Here is a 20,349-nt window from a genome sequence, read left to right on the forward strand (position 1 = left end):
ATGTAATTAGGCCTGAGCAGGCCCTGAAGGCACAAGTAAGTTACATGAGAAAGTGGTCCAAATACCCACGGTCCCCACTCCTAGTATACCACCTTCTCTCCCCCAGCCTGCACCTGTGGTATTATGGGGAGTTCTCTATGACCAGCTGATAGAGGAGGAGGAGAAGATTCCGGCCTAGTTTACCATTGGTTCTCAACAAAACACAGGCATCATTTGAAAGTGGGCAGCTGTAACATCACAGCCCCTCTTTGGGACATCCTTGAAGGGCAGTGGTGAATGAAAATCCTCCCAGTGGGCAGAACTTCTGGCAGTGTACCTGGCTGTCGTGTTTGCTCAGAAGAGGAAATGGTCAGACATGTGATTATATACTGATTCATGGGCCATGGCCAATGGTTTGGCTGAATGGTCAGGGATTTTCCACAATTGGAAAATTGGTTACAAGAAAAGTTGGGGAAGAGGTTTGTGAATAGTCCTCTCTGAAGGAGCAAAAAATGTGAAGGCCTTTGCATCCTATGTGAATTTTATTCAAAGGGTAAGCTCAGCAGAGGAAACTTTTAATAGACAAGTGCATAGGATGACCTATTCTGTGGATACCAGTCAGTCTTTTTTCTCCAGCCACCCCTGTCATCACCCACTGGGCTCATGAACAAAATGGCTATGATGGTGGGGATGGGTTCTATGCATGGGGTCAGCAGCATGGACTTCCAGTCACTAAGGCCAACCTGGCTACGGCTATCGCCAAGTGCCTAATCTGCCAACAGGAGAGACCACCAACAAATCCCCAATATGGCACCACTCCCCAGGGTGGTCAGCCAGCTACCTGGTGGCAGGTTAATTACCTTGGACCACTCTCATCATGGAAGGGGCAATGTCTTCTTACTAGAATAGAAATTTACTCTAGATATGCATTTTCCTTCCCTGCATGAAATGCTTCTGCCAAAAATACCAGACAGAATGCATTATCTGCCATCATGGTATTCCATGGTATTCCAACATAGCACTGCTTCTGATCAAGGAAATCCTTTCACAGCAAATGAAGTGTGGCAATGGGCCCATGATCATGGAATTCACTGGTGTTACCATGGTCCCCACCATCTTGAAACAGCTGGCATGACAGAAGGGTGCAATGGCCTTTGAAGACTCAGTTACAGCTCTAGTTAGGTGGCAATACCTTGCAGGGCTGTCTATAGTCTGAATCAGTGTCCAGTATGTGGTGCTGTTTCTCCAATAGCCAGAATTCACTAGTCCTGGGATCAAGGGATGGAGATGGGAAAGACTCACTATTACCCCTAGTGACCCAGTAGCAAAATGTTTGCTTCTTATTCCCACAACCTTATGCTCTGCTGGCTTAGAGATCTTTGTTCCAAAGGAAGGAGTGTTCTTGCCAGGAGATACAACAATGATTCCATTGAACTGGAAGTTAAGACTGCTGCTTGGTCACTTTCGGCTTCTCATGCCTTTGAATTAATAGACAAAGAAGAAGTTATTGTGCTGACCACGTGACTGATCCCAACTACCAAGGAGAAACTGGACTATTACTCTACAACGGGGGTAAGGGAGAGCACGTCTGGAATTCAAAAGCTCCCTTAGGGTGTCTCTTAGTGCTACTGTTCCCTGAAATAAATGTCAGTTGAAAACTACAACAACCCAGACTAGGGAGGACAGGAATGGCCCTTCAGGAATGAAGGTCTGGATCACCCTACCAGGTAAAGAATAACAACCAGCTGAGGTGTTTGCCTGGGGCAAAGAAAATACAGACAGGTAGTGGAAGAAGGCAGTTATAAATACCAGCTATGACCATGTGACCAGTTACAAAAATAAGGACTGAACTTGTCAAGAGCATTTCCCCCTTAGTGTGTTATAAATATATAAATATATATACAGCAAATATCTTTGCTATCTTTCCTCTCTTATCCCCTTATCATGTAACATAAAACACAAAACACATTGACTTTAGGGGCACCTGGGTGGCTCAGTCAGTTAAGCATCCAACTCTTGGTTTTGTCTCAGGTCATGATCTCATGGTTTGTGAGTTCAAGCCCCGTGTCAGGTTCCGTGCTGACAGTGCTGACAGCCTGCTTGGGATTGTCTGTCTTTCTCCCTCTCTCTCTGCCCCTTCCCTGTTTGCTCTGTCTCAAAATAAAGAAACTTAAGAGAATTAAAAAAAAAAACATTGATTTTATATCACAGTATTTAAATATTGTTAACTTTATATCATAGTATTTAAATTATGGGATATCCAGGGGGAAGAGTAACTATCTCTCAAGGACTTTACCTCCTCTTCTGGGGAAGGGTTTAGTATGATTTTGGTTGTACACAGCATACTCACATTATGAGCTTTAGGCAGAATTGTAACCTTGTTATTGTCTCCATTTGGGGATTAAGTATTATTTAAGGAGATGTCTATGGGCACCAGCTTGACATGTGGTCAATTTTATGTGTCAACTTGAGTGGACCACCAAATGGCCAGACATTCTAGACATGTCTACAGGGGTGTTTATAGAGAAAATTAATATTTAAATCAGTACTGAGTAAAGAAGATTGCTCTCCACAATAGGTGGGCCTCATCTAATCAGTTGAAGGCATTAATAGAACAAAAGGCTGACCCTCCCCTAAGTAAGACCGAATTCTCCTGCCTGGTGGCCTTCAAACTGACACATCCTCTCTTCCTAGTTCTACAGCAGCTTCCAGCCTTCTGACTCAAACTGGGACATCAGCCAAGCAGATTTTGGACTTGCCAGCTCCATAATTACATAAGCCAGTTTTTAAAAGAACCTCTCTCTCTCCTGTTGATTCTGTTTTTCTGAAGAACCCTGATTAATGCAGGGATGAAATGAGAGGAGAAGAGAGCATCAGAGTGATGGGCATATGAGGGGCACATGGCTGAGAACACCAGTGATGGTGTGGGAAGACAGAAAACAGTTTCCAAGACGAGGTCTGCCTATTTCTCTGTGTAGACCCAATCAAACAAACCCACATATGAAAATCCAGATTTGTATGACAGGCAAAGTTAGGAGCCATAACACCTTTACAAAAGAGCCTTGTAAGTATGGCAGTCCTCCCTTATCCGCGGTGGATATGTTCCTAGACTCCCTTATATCGCCTTTCTTTCCTATGTATACTTACCTATGAGAAAGTGTAATTTATAAATTAGGCATTTTGTGAATGTCATCTCTCTCTCTCTTTCTCTCAGAATATCTGTTGTACGGCATTCACCCTTCTTGTGATGATGTGAGGCGATAAAATGCCTAAGTAATGAGATGAAGTGAGATAAATGATGTAGGCATCGTGACGTAGCGTTAAGCCACTGTTGACCTTTTGAAGGCAGAAAGTGAACCCGCAGAGAAAGGGGGACCACTGTGTTTTTAAAGCTTCCAGTTGCCCTAGGCATTTGCTACAGGATTGTATTAGGCTATCAGGACTCTTGCCTGAAACCGGGTACTTCTGTGTCTGGCAAGATCACCAAGGCCCTCTGGGAGCTCCGTAGCAGGTTTGGCCCAGGTCGGGCTCTTACCTCTCAGGATGGTGACATTACGAAGGATTTCTCCATGCCGCGTGTCCACAGCTTTCATCTCCTCCACGATCATGGAGAGGTTGCGGACGTTGAAGTCCAGCCGGGCGCTGAGCAAGCTGAAGCGCTCCCGGAGCAGGTCCGTGGTGCCCAGCATGAGGGAGACGGACTTGTTCAGGTAGTAGAGCTCCTCAGCGTGGGTGTGGAAGCCCAGCGTGCAGGAGAGCCGCACGTCGTCCAGGTACTTGAGCATGCTGTGCACGTGGTTGTCGGTGGCGTTGATGTTGGTGAAGATGGTGCCGATCTCGATCTCGTGAGAAGCCATGCGTCCTTCTAGCGTCTCGAACCTCTCCACCGTGCGGTTCTGGGCATAGCGGGTGTGGTACTGCAGATCGTGCATGTTCTCCTCGTGGTCGTCCAGGAAGGACGAGATGTTATCCAGCTGTAGCTGCAAGCCCATGACCTGCAGCACCAGGTCGTGCATGCTCTCGGAATTCTGGCTGATGCGCTGTGAGGAGACCCCCAGAGTGGCCTGGATGTTCTTGACCACTTCTCCGGTCTTGGCCGACGTGGTACGCAGGCTGCTGAAGAGCCGGGTGTAGTTTTGCCAGTCAGTGACAATCTTCTGGAGGGTCAGGGTCTCCTCATCAGTCTTCCGCCGGATCCCATGGATCCACTCTGAAGTCTGCCCAACAGTGAAGTTGATCTGGTGGACAGAAGCCTTGACATCATAGCACTCCTGGGTGAGGTCCTTCAGAGAGAGGTCCAGACCAGCTGTGGTGGCCTGCCAGCCTCTCACCTGGGTGAGAAAGAACCCCAGAGACTGGTTGACCTGGTGGATGGAGAAGGAACAATTGCCCATCTCCTGGGAGATTTGACTGCTGGTGGTGGAGAGCAGTTCATGGGTCTGAGAGGTCTGGTCCAGCTGGACCTCCTGGGCCAGAAGCATCTTCTGAATTCCTTCCAGCTCTTCCTGCAATTTTCTGATCTCTTGCTCCAGCTGCCCAGCCTCATGGCAGAAGGAACAATTGTTTGGGGCTTTCAGATCTTTAGGAGAAAGGGACAACATTTTGAGTTGCTGAAGGATCATGGGACAAAAGTGGCTTCTTTAAATATTTCGGAGCATAATGAATTGTCAAGTGGCTTCCTGTTCCCTCTTCCTATCCTAAGTCTGCTATGAAATCCTTTATGGAAAAATCTTGCCATCTCTATGAAATCTTATTTTGACCAAATGTCTTTACTATGACTTGAAATGTAGAATTTGGGACATTTTTTTTTCTAACTCACCACCAAATTCTCGAGAACATATCTTCATAACTTTTTGAAGGTTGCCAAGAACTGCCCATTTAAACTTTATTTTAACATTTCTCCAAACACTTTTATATTTGCTATCTTATCAGTACATTTATGGGGAAAAGACGGTACAGGGATTATTTCTCCCATGTGTCAGATGAGAAATGAGGCACAGAGAAGATGCCTGCCAAACATCACTCAGCCTGTACTTTCTCTTTCCATCAGGGCAGACCACCTCTACCCCTTCTCTTATGGCTCCTCTGTCTCTGCCTCAGAACGAGAATGTCCCTAGCTAACGCAGGAGATAGACAGCATCCTGAATTGTGCACACTTTAAGGCAGTAGTGAGGCAAGGGCAGACTTGCCAAGAGGCTTCAGAAGATCCTGAAAATAATCTCAGATACTTGAGAATAACTGGGGAATGTCTCTGGGTTCCTTCTCTGCCTCCTAATGCTTTACAAAGTCTACCTCCAAGCCTTCTCTACCTGTAGGCTCTGGCTAGATCTGTACCTCACACAGAAACCCTGGCCCCAGTCCTGGGTGAAACCCAGGGCAGCTGCCCACTCGGGATGAACTGGGAGGCAGGGAGTCATAGCTGCCCTTCCCTTGTGCCTAGAGGGTGGCTTAAGGCTTCCCTGCTCCAGGGCACCATGGTCTGGGGAGGAACACTCACCCCTCCCCAATTAACCCTGGTCTTCCATCATTGTCATTAGCACATCTGGACACTGGACACTTACCCAGGCCTTGAAGATTTTCCTGCATGGACATCAGCTTCTTGTCATAGACAGCCTGGGCCAGGGAGATGTCTTCTGAGAGAGAGTCCACTTTCCTGAAAACTATATGGGAAATACAGATGAGAAACTGGGGCAGGGTCTTAGCTCAGAGAAACAGCAGTCTTTTGGTGAGAAGGCATTTTTATCAGTCTTTCTGCAACCAAAACCATTCATCCTTCTACAGGACTTTTCAGTGGTGGTAAGGGAAGATGCTTCTTATGGCCAGAGTTCACACATTCTATATCCATCTAGATCTATATCTGTTTATACACCTCTCTTAAATATATATATGTATGCATATACATGTGTGTGTGTGTGTGTGTATAGTTGCCAAATCATTTATATAGAGTATGATACAAACATTAAAAGTTTGTGTGTGTGTGTGTATATATATATATATATATATATATATATATATCCTTGTGCCTACATATATATACATGTGTGTGTATATATGTATCTATCTCCATCCCCATCCAGATTTTAAAACTAGGGCCTGACCCCCACAGGATAGAATAGGGAAAATTAAGAAAAAAATGTAAAAAGAATATAAAAATATTCTTAATCCTACCACTGAGAGATAATAGCCATCAATACCTTCATGCATCTCTTAGACTCTTATCTCCATAATCATTCTATAGCTACATAGATATAGGTATACTCTTTTAGAAAACAACAGAAAAAATGGAATGTTCTGAACATCTCATCTGTTTTCTTTCATTTTGCATCACTAGTATCATGTCATGGACATTTTCCCATTGAGGTTTAAATTGCCTTAAAATCATTACGTTTAGGGGCATCTGGGTGCTTAAGCACTGACTTCAGTTGCTTAAGCGTCTGACTTCAGCTCAGGTCATGATCTTGGGCTCTGTGAGTTCGAGCCCCAAGTCGGGCTCTGTGCTGACAGCTCAGAGCCTGGAGCCTGCTTCGGATTCTGTATCTCTCTCTCTCTCTCTCTGCTCCTCCCCCACTCACGCTCTGTCTCTCTCACTCTCAAAAAAGAATAAATGTTTTAAAAAATATTTAAATCATTACTTTTAATGCATGTATCATACTCGATATAAATGATTTGGCAATTATATAAAAATCTCCTGTGGTTGGGGGACACCTAAGCCACCTCCCTTTCTGAGCCTACAAATAAAACTTGATATGTAAATATGAGTAACACTTGTTCCTAGAAATAATCCTTATATTTGGTGGTTGTGTGTATATGGTTATTCTCTTAGAATGAATTGCTGGAAGTAGAATTAATGGGTCAAAGGGCATTAATATTTTTTAAGTCTTTGATACATGTTGCCAAACTGACTCCTAGAAGAGGATTTATCAGCTTACACTGCATGGGGAGTCTCACCCCCTTCTCAGGGGTCAGTGCTGGCCAGTGATTACAGCACATCTGGGCAGCAGCAGGATTCCTGGCTTTCTCTAGCAAGTGTCTGGCTGGACGAGGAAGTGAGAGGAGGGCCCGGATTGGACGGAGGTAGACCATATGTTTCCCCCAGAGCCTAGGAAGGTAAGTGCACAGGGATGGAATGAACTCCGCCAAGAGAACTGGGTCATGCAACTTCTCGTCCACACTTGCCTCAGATTTGCAGGGTGACTTCAGGCAAGTCAATTAACCTTTCTGGAGCTCACCTGAATCATCTGTAAAAGGCAAGTATGAAGCTAGATGACCTCTAATGTTCTTCTCAGCTCCAAAACGCCATGATTCCAACTTTTTTGGAATCTCTGGGCTTTAATATCGTATGTCTGAGAGCTGTTGAGACTTAATTAGTAACAGTGACATGTTGAGAGGTCCTAGGAACAGTTCTATGCCATTTTATTACACTAGCACTTAGAGTTTACAGTATTCGTCATTCCATTTGAGTCTCCCCCAAGTTAAAATCCCTTGTATAGATAGGGAAACAGAGGTGCAGACTTTGATTCTTATTCTAATGCTTTATAAAGTCCCCTCCAAACCAATAGCCAAGGGCTCATTCATATAATTCACCTTGTTCATTTCTTCACAGAGAGTTTCATGATCTGTAATTACATAGTTTTCCTTACTTTTTAGATCTTATTTTTTTCTCATCTTTTCAAAATTGAGTCTTATAATTATACTAAAAAGAGTATACATGTATAATTTATAAATAAATAGGCATATTTTACAGGTGTGAGATTATCGGGTTTTTCTTTTCCAATATTTAATTGTAAAAATTTTCAAAGAGTAATCAAAAGACTTGTACAATCCTACTTGCACAGTAGGCAGTAATATATCAACTGCCTACATTCTATAATTAACATTTTACTATAGGGTGCTTGGGTGGCTCAGTCATTAAGCATCTTACTTTGGCTCAGGTCATAACCTCATGGTTCGTGAGTTTGAGTCCCACATCGGGTGAACTCAAGCCCCCTCCCTTCAGGTGAGCACGAGCCTTGCTTCAGGTAAAACATGAGCCCTGCTTCAGGTGAGCCCCACTTCTCTCTCTCTTTCTCTTGGCCCCTCATGGAACTGCCCCTTGTGGAATTCTCTCTCTCTCTCTCTCTCTTCTCTGCCCCTTGCTCACTTGCACCCCCCTCTCTCAAAAAATAAAAAAACAACAAAAAACCATTTTACTATATTTACTATTTTTTTTAATTTTACTATATTTACTATATTTACTATTGTACATCTGTCCATTTTATCTTCTTATCCATTCACCTACCCATCTAATTTTTTGATGCATTTTAAATCAAATTTTTTTACTGATGGGGTGCACAGTCAAAAAAAGGTCACAGGTTACTGCTCTAGACCAAGGGCTGGCAAAGTAGGATCTGCATATGTAATCTAACCCAATGTCATTCTGTTGGAACATAGCCATCCCCATTCATTTTCATATTATCTCTGGCTGCTTTGGCTCCACAATGGCAGAGTGGTTTTGACAAAGACCATGTGTGGCCCATAAATCCTAAAATATTTACTACCTAGCCCTTTACAGAAGGTTTGCCAAACCGTGTTCCAGGTTATAATCCCCATAATGACAAGGCCTATGTTTTATTAAGCAGTGTATGCCCAGTGCCTAATACAGTTCTTGGCTTATAGTATGCATGCAACAAATACTTGATTAAATGAATAAGTGCATTTTCATTTCCCTGCAAGGAAGACGGATTTTGCTTAATCCTCCAGACTTTATCCACAGTCCTGACCATAATGCCTTGACTAGGACCATCCACATATGTACTCACAAATCTCTAGTCATTCATTTGACAAATATTACCGAGCACCTACCAGCCAGGCCAGGACGATGCCCAGCCCACCCTGCTCTGGGGACTTTGAAGGCCCAGGCTGGAGGCAAAAGCACAAAAGGAAACCTAAAGTTCTCCCTGGAGTCCCAAATGCACTCCTCGCCCCCAATTATTACAATCTTCTGCTCATTCATTCTGGATCTTAGGGCAAATCACTTCACCTCTCCAGGTATGTGGAACGAGGGCAGCCTCCCGTTTCGGGGCTGGTTAAGATGACTCACGAATATCATGTATACGATGGTGCCTAGCAGCTGGTGGGCACCGATGACTGTCCATAGCTTCTGAAGTGTGGTTGTGCCTGTGTTCTGCTCTGGCCTCAGGTTTGTGGCTACCGGAGCTTTACTAATGGACCTGCGGGTGCCGGGAGCTGAGGCCCTAAAAGGCCTGACCAGGAACCTCTGGAGGTTCCCTGATGTCGTTTGCCACCTCAGAATGGTGGCCCGCAGCTCCCCACCTCCTCTGGCCCAGGATTTTGGCTACTTTCTGAGAGGCCAAGCCCCGTAAAGTGATTTAGCAGGAAAAGGTGGGGCTGACCCAGGTGAGAGGCTTGGAAAGTTCTTGAAATCAATGGTCCTCCAACCTGGTTGCACTCTGGAATTACCTGAGAAGCTTCTATAGTTTAGTAAGGCCTGGGTCCTGCCCAGAGACTATGATTTCATTCATCTGGAGCCAGGAATCCTGCCATTAGGCATTTTAAATGCCTTTTAAGGTCCAGACAAAACTGAGAACTGCTCCCTCTGATGACGAAACGTAAGGGCCTCATCCTGGTGCTCCCTTTACCTGGCACAAAGTAGGTGCTCAGCTTGTGTTAGATTCCTTAACACCTTTAGGATTCCTGCATTATGACAAGAGTGTCCATTCAAGTCATTAACATGCTCACCTTGTGCCCTCAAGCCAAGCGAGCTAGCGGCTGAATATCTTTAGCCAGGACTGGGACCAGGTGCTCCCATTTAGGGAGGCGCTCATTCTCAGGGTCACACAAGTGCAGGGGCGGCACCTGGACTGAGGCACCCCACCCTGCTCCTCACTTGTCTCACCTGCATCCCGGCCTTGTCCCCAATATCTAGTCCACAGGAACAAGCAAACCTACTGGCTGCTCTTTAGCAAACCTACTGGCTGCCCTTAGTAACATCTGGATTTTTTAAAATCTGAAGCTAAGTGTAATGGGACTGCAGTGAGAAGCTGTCACATCTGTTCCCCTCAGTTTACCGTAATCTATTAGCATCCAGGAGGCAGGGCTGCCTAAACTTGGCTGTGCACCATCATCTGGGTTGGCTACCATGGTCATACAAGCTGTAGTGCTCATGAGAGCCGCCAAACTCCAGGTCCCTGGGCTTCGCCTACAGGACTCTCATTTCATAGGTTCCAGCGAGACTCAGGAATTTGCATTTTAACAAATACTGGGGGGCGATCCTGATGCAGGCAGGCATCCAACCTCACTTTGAGAAACACTCACAAAGACCATGGAAGGGGCTTAGACATTGCCAACAGAGTGATCTCAACCCTGGATGGACATTACCTGGGCTGGGGCACAGAATTGGTAGCTTTTAAAGCTCCCAGGTGATTCTCACATGGAGCTGGAACTGGGAACCGTTGAGCTGGTCCTGTCCTCTCATTTTCCCAGTAGGAAAACAGACTCCCTAGAGAGCAAGTGCCTTGCTCAAAGCCACACAGCTACAAATTGACCGGAATCCAGGGGCCAGCCTTTGGAGTCTGAACCAAGCATGAAGATCCCCAGAAAGATGCTGGACTCCCAGATGCCACCGGGAGCCTGCACTCACCCAGAGAGGCCAGCACGGCCACGGCCACCAGGAGCAGGGCCAGGAAGAGATAAAGAATCCGTACCGACGTGTGCAAAGACAGGTTCTTCTGGCAGCGGCTGCAGCGGGGCCCCGGCCGGCCTGTTGGGGAACAAAGCAGACCAGTGGCTGAGGCTGCAGGCGAAGGGACAGTTTCATGTTCCTACTCTAACCTGTCTCATCACATATCAAACCAGCCTCCAGGAAGGGAGTTGTTCTCCATTTTCATGTCTGCCCATCTCCCTGTGTTTTCTCTAGGTGCTTAAGCTTTGAGAAATAGAAGAGACCAGAATCGGGGTCTTCCAAGAACAGCCCATGACTGCCACCAGTGTCCTCTATGGCAACGTCAATCAGCCCATGGTGTGGGGAAACACCTCTTCCTGGTGCATTGGCCTTACGATGGTCCACAACACAGGGCAGTCAGCTTTGTTTCACCACTGGATGACCAACTTGTTCCAATTTGCCTCCAACTTTCCGGGCTTTAGCACTGAAAGTCTCCTGTTGTGGGAATTTCTCAGCATGGGGAAAACCAGTCATACACCCTGGGAAACCCCTCAGTCCCCAAACTTTTCGGGTAACGAGCAGTTCTCCTGGAAATGGAATGAATGGTTCCAGTCCACCAGTTGGGTCCCTGGTATGGAAGAAGAAAGAAGCCAGGTGTTCTGGCTACTCGGGCACATGGCCAACGTCCAGGAGGCATGCAGTGATGTCCCCGGTTGTGACATTTCTAAGGCGGATTTGGCTTCAGCTGCATATTATGAGTACTGGGAATGTTTTAAAATTCCTGATGCTTCCTTTGCATTCCAGACCGAAAGAAATCAGAATTTCTGAAGGCTGGTCACAGGCATCCTGGCATGGTTACAATATACAGCCGAGGCTGGGGTGCCTGGGGGTCTCAGTCAGTTGGGCATCCAACTTCGGCTCAGGTCATGATCTCACTGTTGGTGGGTTTGAGCCCAGCGTCGGGCTCTGTGCTGACAGCTCAGAGCCTGGAGCCTGCTTTGGATTCTATGTCTCCTTCTCTTTCTGCCCCTCCCCTGTTCATGCTCTGTCTCTCTCAAATAAATAAATGTTATATGTAAAAAAAAAAAAATACAGCCAAGGTTGAGAACAGCTGCTCTAATCTAACCAGAACCCACCAAATTCTACTCTAAGTAACAGTTCAGGTGGCATTGGTTTCTGACACTATCCAAATGCTAAGGTGGGTCCTGTGGGCTAAGTGGTCGAACCACTTGGGTGGCATGGGATATGGTGAAGGGGACAGTTCTGGGCCAGATAGAGGACAGGTCCTGGGGGAGATGGCAGAGGTCCCTGACAGGTCTCAGGAGGAGCCCTAGAGACAGATGTCACTTGTGTCAGACTTTGACATCATCCACACTATATAACCCAGGCCTATGCAACTCTGCCCTTCCCCCTCCAGGAAGCAATGGGGGAAGGATTTTGAAGCCATGTAGAGAGGTAAGTCAGCAGCCTGGGGGTGGGGGCAGGGAGATCAGAGGGCAGCCCTTACCCTCTTGTGTGCATGGGAAGGTCGGCATGTCCTCGTCGTCACCAGCCAGCTCCTCTTCTGTAACATACAACGCATCTCTGTCGCCGGTGGCCGACCTCACTGTGACGGAGCCAGTGCTGTCAGACCCGGGGCTGGAACCTCGAGCCATGCCCACCCCTCTCCAGCTGCCCAGTTCATTTACAATCCCCACACCCCATGCCCACCCCCACCCTTGAGTACAAGTCAGCCCACCTGAGCTCCAGGTGACCCGGAGGAAAGGGGAAGGGGGAGGGAGAGAAGAATTGAGTGGCTGAGGAACTGAGATGTCCCAACACCTCTGGGCAAGGAGATTTCATGATCTCCCACAAGCCGGTAAAGATCCACAGGCCAGCTCTGCTGCCTCCTTGCTCTGTACCTTGCTCAAAGCCCTGGGATGGAATCAGAAGGAATAAGCGCTGGTTGCCTGACACGGCTCAGCCATCCTTCTGTTCCCTGGCACATGGTAACCCAAGCAGAATTCCTCTGCTCCACGGTCAAGTGTGAATCTACAAGACTCTGCATCCAGCCCAGCTGGGGGAGCTGCAGAAAGGAGGAAGTGGGAACAAAGAGAATACAGAATGGTGGAAATTGTCACAGACCTCTGCCTCACGCTCTGCCTCATCCGGGACCTGCCAGGGTGTGGAAGGGACCATGGGAGGAGCAGGTCTCCCTGGGGCCATGTGTTCCCTAAGTAAGACCTAGGTGATGGATTCCCTCAATCAGAAGATTGCTTTTGTTCCCTCAGACACCTCATACCTCCTCCTCCTTCCAGGACCTGGTCTTTTAGAAATGATGAGGAGAAAGACACCCAAAATAGGCAGAGTGAGCCAGAGTGGGTGTTTAAGGATGGAGCCACCCAGTACTTCTGTCCTGGGAAGTGTGGATGTGTGTGGCGGGGGGGGGGGGGGCAGGGTGGTGTATGAGCTGATCATGATGACTGAATTCCTGGGAGATATCTGTTGAGGGGATTTTTTAAAACTATGCCTCAAAATCCAGAAGCAATAAAAGAAAGAGATTAATACATTTGACCACATGACAATAAAATAACAATGCTTTGGCATGACCAAAACAAAGTCAATGACAAACTGGGAGAAAATATTCATAGCACATATTATAGACAAAGAGGCAATATACCAAGTTTCTAAAGAGCTTTAAAAATTCAGGAAGTGGAATTAATCCCGTAGTCCCAGAATACAAAATCAACGTACAGAAATCTGTTGCATTTCTACACCCTAATGATGAAGCAGCAGAAAGAGAAATTAAGGCATCAATCCCATTTGCAACTGTGCCAAAACCAATAAGATGCTCAGGAATAAACCTAACCGAAGAGGTGAAAGACCTATACTCTGAAAACTATACAACCCGGATGAAAGAAATTGAGAATTACACAAAGAAATGGAAAGATATTCCATGCTCCTGGATAGGAAGAACAAATACTGTTAAAATGTCTATACTACCCAAAACAATCTACACATTTAATGCAGTCCCTATCAAAATACCAACAGCATTTTTCACAGAACTGGAATTAACAATCCTAAAATGTGTACAGAGCCACAAAAGACCCTGAATAGTCAAAGCAATCTTGAAAAAGAAAAACAAAACTGGAGTATTACAATTTCAGACTTCAATTTATACTACAAAGCTGTACAAACATGGTAATGGCACAAAAATAGACACACTGATCAATGGAACAGAAAAGAAAACGCAGAAATAAGCCCACAATTATATGGTCAATTTATTTTTGACAAAGCAGGAAAAAATATGCAATGGGAAAAAGTCTCTTCAACAAATGGCAGTGGGAAAACTGGACAGCAGCATGCAAAAGAATGACACCGGACCACTTTCTTACACCATACACAAAAATAAATTCAGAATGGAATTTAAAATGAAAATTCATTTGCAAATGACATATCTGATAGAGGGTCAATATCCAAAATATATAAAGAATGTATAAAACTCAACACCCCCAAAATGAATAATCCAATTAAAAATGGGCAGAAGACATGGACAGACATTTCTCCAAAGAAGACATCCACTTGGCCAACAGGCACGTGAAAAGATGCCCAACATCACTCATCATCAGGGAAATGCAAATCAAAACCACAACGAGATATCACCTCACACCTGTCAGAATGGCTAAAATCAAAACACAACATAAGTGAGGATGAGGATGTGGAGAAAAAGGAACCCCCTTGCACTATTGGTGGAAATGTAAACTGCTCCAGCCCCTGTGGAAAACAGTATGGAGGTTCCTCAAACAGTTAAAAATAGAACTACCCTATGATCCAGTAATTACACACTGGGCATTTACCCCCTCAACAAAATACAAAAACACTAATTCAAAGGGATACATGCACCTGATGTTTATTGCAGCATTATTTACAATAGCCAAATTATAGAGGCAGCCAAATGTCCGTCGACAGATGAATGGATAAAGAAGTGGTATATACACCTAATGGAATATTATCCAGTCATAAAAAGAATGAAAATTTGCCATTTGCAATAACATGGATGGAGCTAGACAGTATAATGCTAAGTGAAATAAGTCAGTCAAAGAAAGACAAATACCATATGATTTCACTCATATGTGGAATTTAAGAAACAAAACAAATGAGCAAAGGATAAAAAAAGGGAGAAAGACAAATCAAGAAACAGACTCTTAACTATAGAGAACAAATTGATGGTTACCAGAAGGAAGGGGGTCGAGGGATGGATGAAATAGGAAAACCTAAACCCAAAAATCCTATAGAAAAATGGACAAAAGACCTGAACAGGCAACTATGAAAAGAGATAAAAAATGTCCCCTAAGTGTTTCCAATTAAGCAATAAATAAGTCATGGGGATAAAAGGTACAGCATAGGGAATGTAGTCAATGGTATTATAATAGTGTCGTATGGTGACAGACGGTAGCTACATTTGTGGTGAAAATAGCATAATGTATAAACTTGTCAAATCACTATGCTGTACACCTGAAACTAATGTAACATTGTGTGTCAACTATAGTTCAGTTGAAAAAAAAAAAAAAGTCCCCTAAACAAATGAAAAGATGTTCAGCTTTATTCTAAGACAAAATGCAACTTAAAACTACAGTATGAGGGGCGCTTGGGTGGCTCAGTCTGGTAAGTGTCCGGCTTCAGCTCAGGTCATGATCTCACAGTTCAGGAGTTCGAGCCCCACGTTGGGCTCTGTGCTGACAGCTTGGAGCCTGGAGCCTGCTGCACATTCTCTGTCTCCTTCTCAGTGCCCCTCCTGTGTTCATGCTGTCTCTCTCTTTCAAAGAATAAATAAACATTAAAAAAAGTTTTTTTAACTACAGTGTGAAAACGGTTCTCAACTATCAGATTGGCAAAAATGCAGAGGCTGACAATATACTGCATTGGCCAGGCTATGGGGAATTGGGGTGGAAATGCAAATGGCCCAGACCTGGTGGAGGGGAATTAAACACATACATATTTGTCCTCTGACCCCACAATCATACTTCTATAAATTTATCCATAATATACACCTCCAACAATCTGAAAACATATATGACAAGGTTATTCACTTCAGAATTATTTGTAATTGCGAAAACTGAGAACTATCTAAATATTCAAGCATGGGAGATTGGTTAATATACTATGGTTATATACACACAATGGGACCCTATGCAGCTATACAAATGAATACAGAAATCTCAATCAACTGACATGGATAATTTCCAGGAGATATTAAATAAAAAAGCAAAGTGCAAATATATAGTACGCTACCTTTTTTGTAAGAAAGAAGGGAAAATAAGAAAACATGCATATATCTGCTTACTATTAAAAGAAGAAACACAGGAAAGAAAAAACAAAAAACAAAGTTAGTTTCTACAAAGGATGAGGTGGGAGAAATAGGGTGAAAGGGATATAGACAGAGTGGCATTTCTCTGAGTGAAACTTTTTTAGTTTTGACTTTCGAAAACATTTAATATTTTACACATTCAAAACATTAAATTTTATTGGTTAAAAAAAACCCACCTACCTAGAACCAAATGAACCTAATTTACATTTTGAATGACTACAAAGCATACTGAAGGAAAGAACTAATCTACTAAATCAGCTAAAATTATTTAATCTAAGTAAACTAAATAAATTAGTTTTGACTATGTAATCTCTATCTGGGATGTGGTAGCATATAATTGGGGAAGTGCAAACACGTATGAAACTTATAAAGTAATTTTATTTATTACTGTAGCATGGGTAAAGCAATTCTGAAATTACTTTAGATTAATTCAAGACTGAGCAAATGAGGGGCACCTGGATGGCTCAGTCGGTTAGCGTCCGACTTCGGCTCAGGCCATGAGCTCACGGTTTGTGGGTTCAAACCCCATGTCAGGCTCTGTGCTGACAGCTCAGAACCTGAAGCCTCCTTCAGATTCTGTGTGTGTCTCTCTCTCTGCCCCTCCCCCACGTGTGTGTGTGTGTGTGTGTGTGTGTGCGCGTGTGTGTGTGTCTCTCTCTCTCAAAAATAAACATTAAAAAAAAAAAAAAAGACTGAGCAAATGAATAAATGTGTTGATGTGGTTTGGGCCCAGGGTTTTTCACTATGGAAAAGGGGACACAGAAATATGGAATGGGAGGGACAAGAAAGAACCCTTGGGGATGGATTAAAATTGAGGGTATCAATATAAGCTCATAATTTCCAATATATATAGGTATGTATATGTTCATGCTTATGTGCATATATAACATATATGTATCTGTATGTGTCGGTATGTGTACACGTATAACTTTGTTGAAAGGCTCAGAAAGCAGACACTTAAATAGCAATGAACAGCCCTCGCAGCCCCAGGTCTTGGTGGCTAATACTATTTCCCACTTTAAAAAGCCAGGCAGGGGCACCCCGATTGGTTAAGCGTCTGACTCCTGATTTCAATTCAGGTCATGGTCTCATGGTTCGTGGGATTGAGTCTCAAGTCTGTACTGTCAGTGCACAGCCTGCTTGGGATTCTCTCTCTCCCTCTCTCTCTCTCTGCCCCTTCTCCCACTCATACTCTGTGTCCTAGAAAAGAAGAAGAAAAAAAAGCCAGGCATTCTTAGAGAAATGGCTGATTCTAGGGTTGGGGTAAAAGGTAGGTAAAGATGAATCTGGAACATCTTGTTATTTCAGAAATTAAAGGAATGCTAAAAGAAATGATGGGGGATGTCATAAGGAAACAGAAACCATCTCGAAGATGTATGCACTGGCCAAAACTAAAACAATTTGAGTCATAAAATAATTAAGTATAATAATGCTATTTTAAGTCATTAAAAACAGGAATTCATGAATCCATACCACTGATAGTTAGATAGATAGAAGGAAGGGCTCTTTCCTTTTTTTTGTAAGTTCTGTTTCTTAATTCCCTCATGAATCTGCATGAGGGAATCTGCACAATCTGCACAAATGCCACAGATAAAGTCACTGCAGAATTTTTACCCCTTCTGTTGTCCAATCTCCAGCTCACTATTTGCCAGCATCAACACCGGCATTTGCAGTCCCCCTGACTTTCTCTATTCTGTTCTTGTGTTCCTTTTGCTGTTTTCTTGAGGTCTTTTTCTTCTTATACAGGCCCTGTCTTGCAAGTCTATGTTTGGGCTCATTTTTCTTTGCATAATCCAAGGAATCATAAATCCTGCCAAAGCCAGTTGTCTTACCACCACCAAAACGGGTTCCCAATCCAAACACAAAGATGACAGCTGGTGTGGTCTTGTACATTTAGACTAGGTTTTCCCCTGAATTTCTGTCTTAGGTACTGTTGCCTTTCTGGGGGTGAAGAACATCAATGACCATTTGTTTCTGCTGAAGTCGCTGGTTGGTCATGAACTTCCTAGTCTGGATAGTTACTGTGTCTGTCATTCATGATGGCAGCCAAGGTTTAGCAGCCAGGGAGGCCAGGGGAAGGGCTCCTTCTTACAGCAGCGCTGGGGTTGGGAAATCAGCACTCTGCACTCATTACAGTAAAGACTGAATCAGGCAAGAACCATCAACGGATGCTACCTCCAGGGAAAATTTTGATGAAGAGCAGTATATACACATGGTCTTAAAGTGTCTTCTCACAGATGACTTATTTGTTATGAGGGAGGGGGGAAAGCCCACTCGTTATGTATCGGGGAAATCAGGCCACACCTTGACCAGGTGATCAAAATGAACATCACCTGTGAGGGACAGATGGACACTGTGTGCCTAGAGATGTATTAGCTGGAGCAGCACACACCATCACATATACTATTTATTGGCCAAGAACACACAACCGCAATCCAATCACGAGGAAACATGAGAAAAACACAAAGTGACGATCATCACATTAAAAAAAGGGATGTGACGGGGCACCTGGGCGGCTCAGTCGACTTCGGTCCAGGTCATGATCTCATGGTCGGTGAGTCTGAGCCCCACGTCAGGCTCTGTGCCGACAGCTCAGAGCCTGGAGCCTGCTTCGGATTCTGTGTCTCCCTCTCTCTCTGTTCCTCCCCTGCCCGCGCTCCGTCTCTCTCTCTCTCAAAAATAAATAAAGATCAAAAAAAAAATTTTTTTTAAAAGGATATGGGAGAGGACTGTATTTTTCAAAAATATCAGTCATAAAAGACAATAAAGGTGGAAGAGACATGACAACTAAATGCAACCCTTAACATTAGACTGGATCCTGTGCTGGAGGGGAGAGGAAATCTACAAAGGATACTGCTGGTCCACTGGTAACACTGGGACACACACTGTACGTTACATAAAGTTTTAAAGCAATTCATGAAGTTTATGACTCTATTCAGACATATTCCTATTCTTAAGAAATCCATACGGAAGTGTTTAGAAGTAAAGGACCATGAGGTATGTGCAAAAAAAAAAAAATGTGTACATATGTGTATATGCATATATGTGTGTGTGTGTGGGTAATACTTCATTGAAAATCCTTGTGCATAAGATGTTATGCACATATAGGATCTTCTCAAGATAATTTCCTAAAAGTTAATTGTCTGGATCACATTGTAAGAACATTTTAATGTTCTGGAAACAAATGAACTAACTGCCATCTAGAAAGGGCATGCAAATTGGGGCGACTGTGTGGCTCAATCACTTAAGCATCTGACTCTTGATTTCAGCTCAGGTCAAGATCTCGTGGTTTGTGGAATGGAATCCTGCTTCAGGCTCCATGCTGAGTGTGGAGACTGCTTGGAATTCTCTCTGTCTCTGTCTCTCTGTCTCTCTCTCTGTCTCTCTCTCTCTCTCTGCATCTGCCCCTTCCCCCACTGACACTTTCACTCTAAAAAGTAAAAAAAAAATTATTAACAAAAATTATTGGGGAGTCTGGGTCACCCGGTTGCACCTCTGACTTTAGCTCACATCATGATCTCATGGTTCATGGGTTCGAACTCTGTGTCAGGCTCTGTGCTGACAGCTCAGAGCCTGGAGCCTGCTTCGGATTCTGTGTCTCCTCCTCTCTCTGCCCATCCCCCTGCTCGCATTCTTTCTCTTTCTCAAAAATAAATAAACATTAAAAAAAATTTTTAGAGAAAAAAATTAAGAGGCTGACCATTATCAAGTGCTTACTAGCCATTCTTTCCCATGCATTGTCTATATGTAGCCTTTGCTCTTTTTTCTGTTGAGCTATGGATTTTGCGTGTGTGCGAGGCTTTCATCAGAACATTTTATCACGTGTCTTGCAGATGTTTCAATAGATTTATTTATAAATTTTTTTAAACATCTTTATTTTTGAGAGACGGAGAGAGACAGAGCACAAGTGGGCGAGGGGCAGAGAACAACAGGGAGACACAGAATCTGAAGCAGGCTCCAGGCTCTGGGCTGTCAACACAGAGCCAGACACGGGGCTCGAACCCACAAACCGTGAGATCATGACCTGAGCTGAAGTCAGATGCTTAACCGACTGAGCCACCCAGGTGCCCCTATTTCTAAATTGTTAAAGCTTGTGTGTGTACAGCTCCGGGGCCACCAGAGTGTCTTCCAGGGGGAGGGCACGGGGTGGGGAGGTGTGGAAGGGCATCCATATCGTACCCCCTGATTAAATGACAGAATCCTGAGGGGTCTGTATTCAAGACTCTTTCTTCCAGAGGGAATTTTCTTGACTTTTACCAGGTGCCAAGGGAACAACAACCAATCTGGGACCACTGCAGTTTGCTTTTTAAAACTGGCTTGCCCAGGGCACCTGGGTGGCTCACTGGGTTAAGCGTCCAACTTC

The 20,349-nt window shown here is 44.3% G+C and overlaps 1 protein-coding gene and 1 pseudogene across 1 annotated transcript in view; both read right to left on the minus strand.

Annotated features, from left to right (window-relative positions):
- Positions 1-20,349, minus strand: part of SCARA3 (scavenger receptor class A member 3) — a 50,013-nt gene that overhangs the window by 14,495 nt on the left and 15,169 nt on the right. The window contains exons 2-5 of the mRNA XM_049632388.1: positions 12,147-12,245; positions 10,619-10,738; positions 5,541-5,639; positions 3,515-4,558 (exon numbers count right to left, since the gene is read on the minus strand). Of these exons, the coding sequence (XP_049488345.1) occupies positions 3,515-4,558; positions 5,541-5,639; positions 10,619-10,738; positions 12,147-12,245 (1,362 nt within the window). The remainder of the gene's footprint in view (positions 1-3,514; positions 4,559-5,540; positions 5,640-10,618; positions 10,739-12,146; positions 12,246-20,349) is intronic.
- Positions 16,940-20,076, minus strand: LOC125923818 (40S ribosomal protein S24-like; annotated as a pseudogene).

This window comes from Panthera uncia, chromosome B1 (genome assembly GCF_023721935.1).
Source record: "Panthera uncia isolate 11264 chromosome B1, Puncia_PCG_1.0, whole genome shotgun sequence".
Lineage (NCBI taxonomy): Eukaryota > Metazoa > Chordata > Mammalia > Carnivora > Felidae > Panthera > Panthera uncia.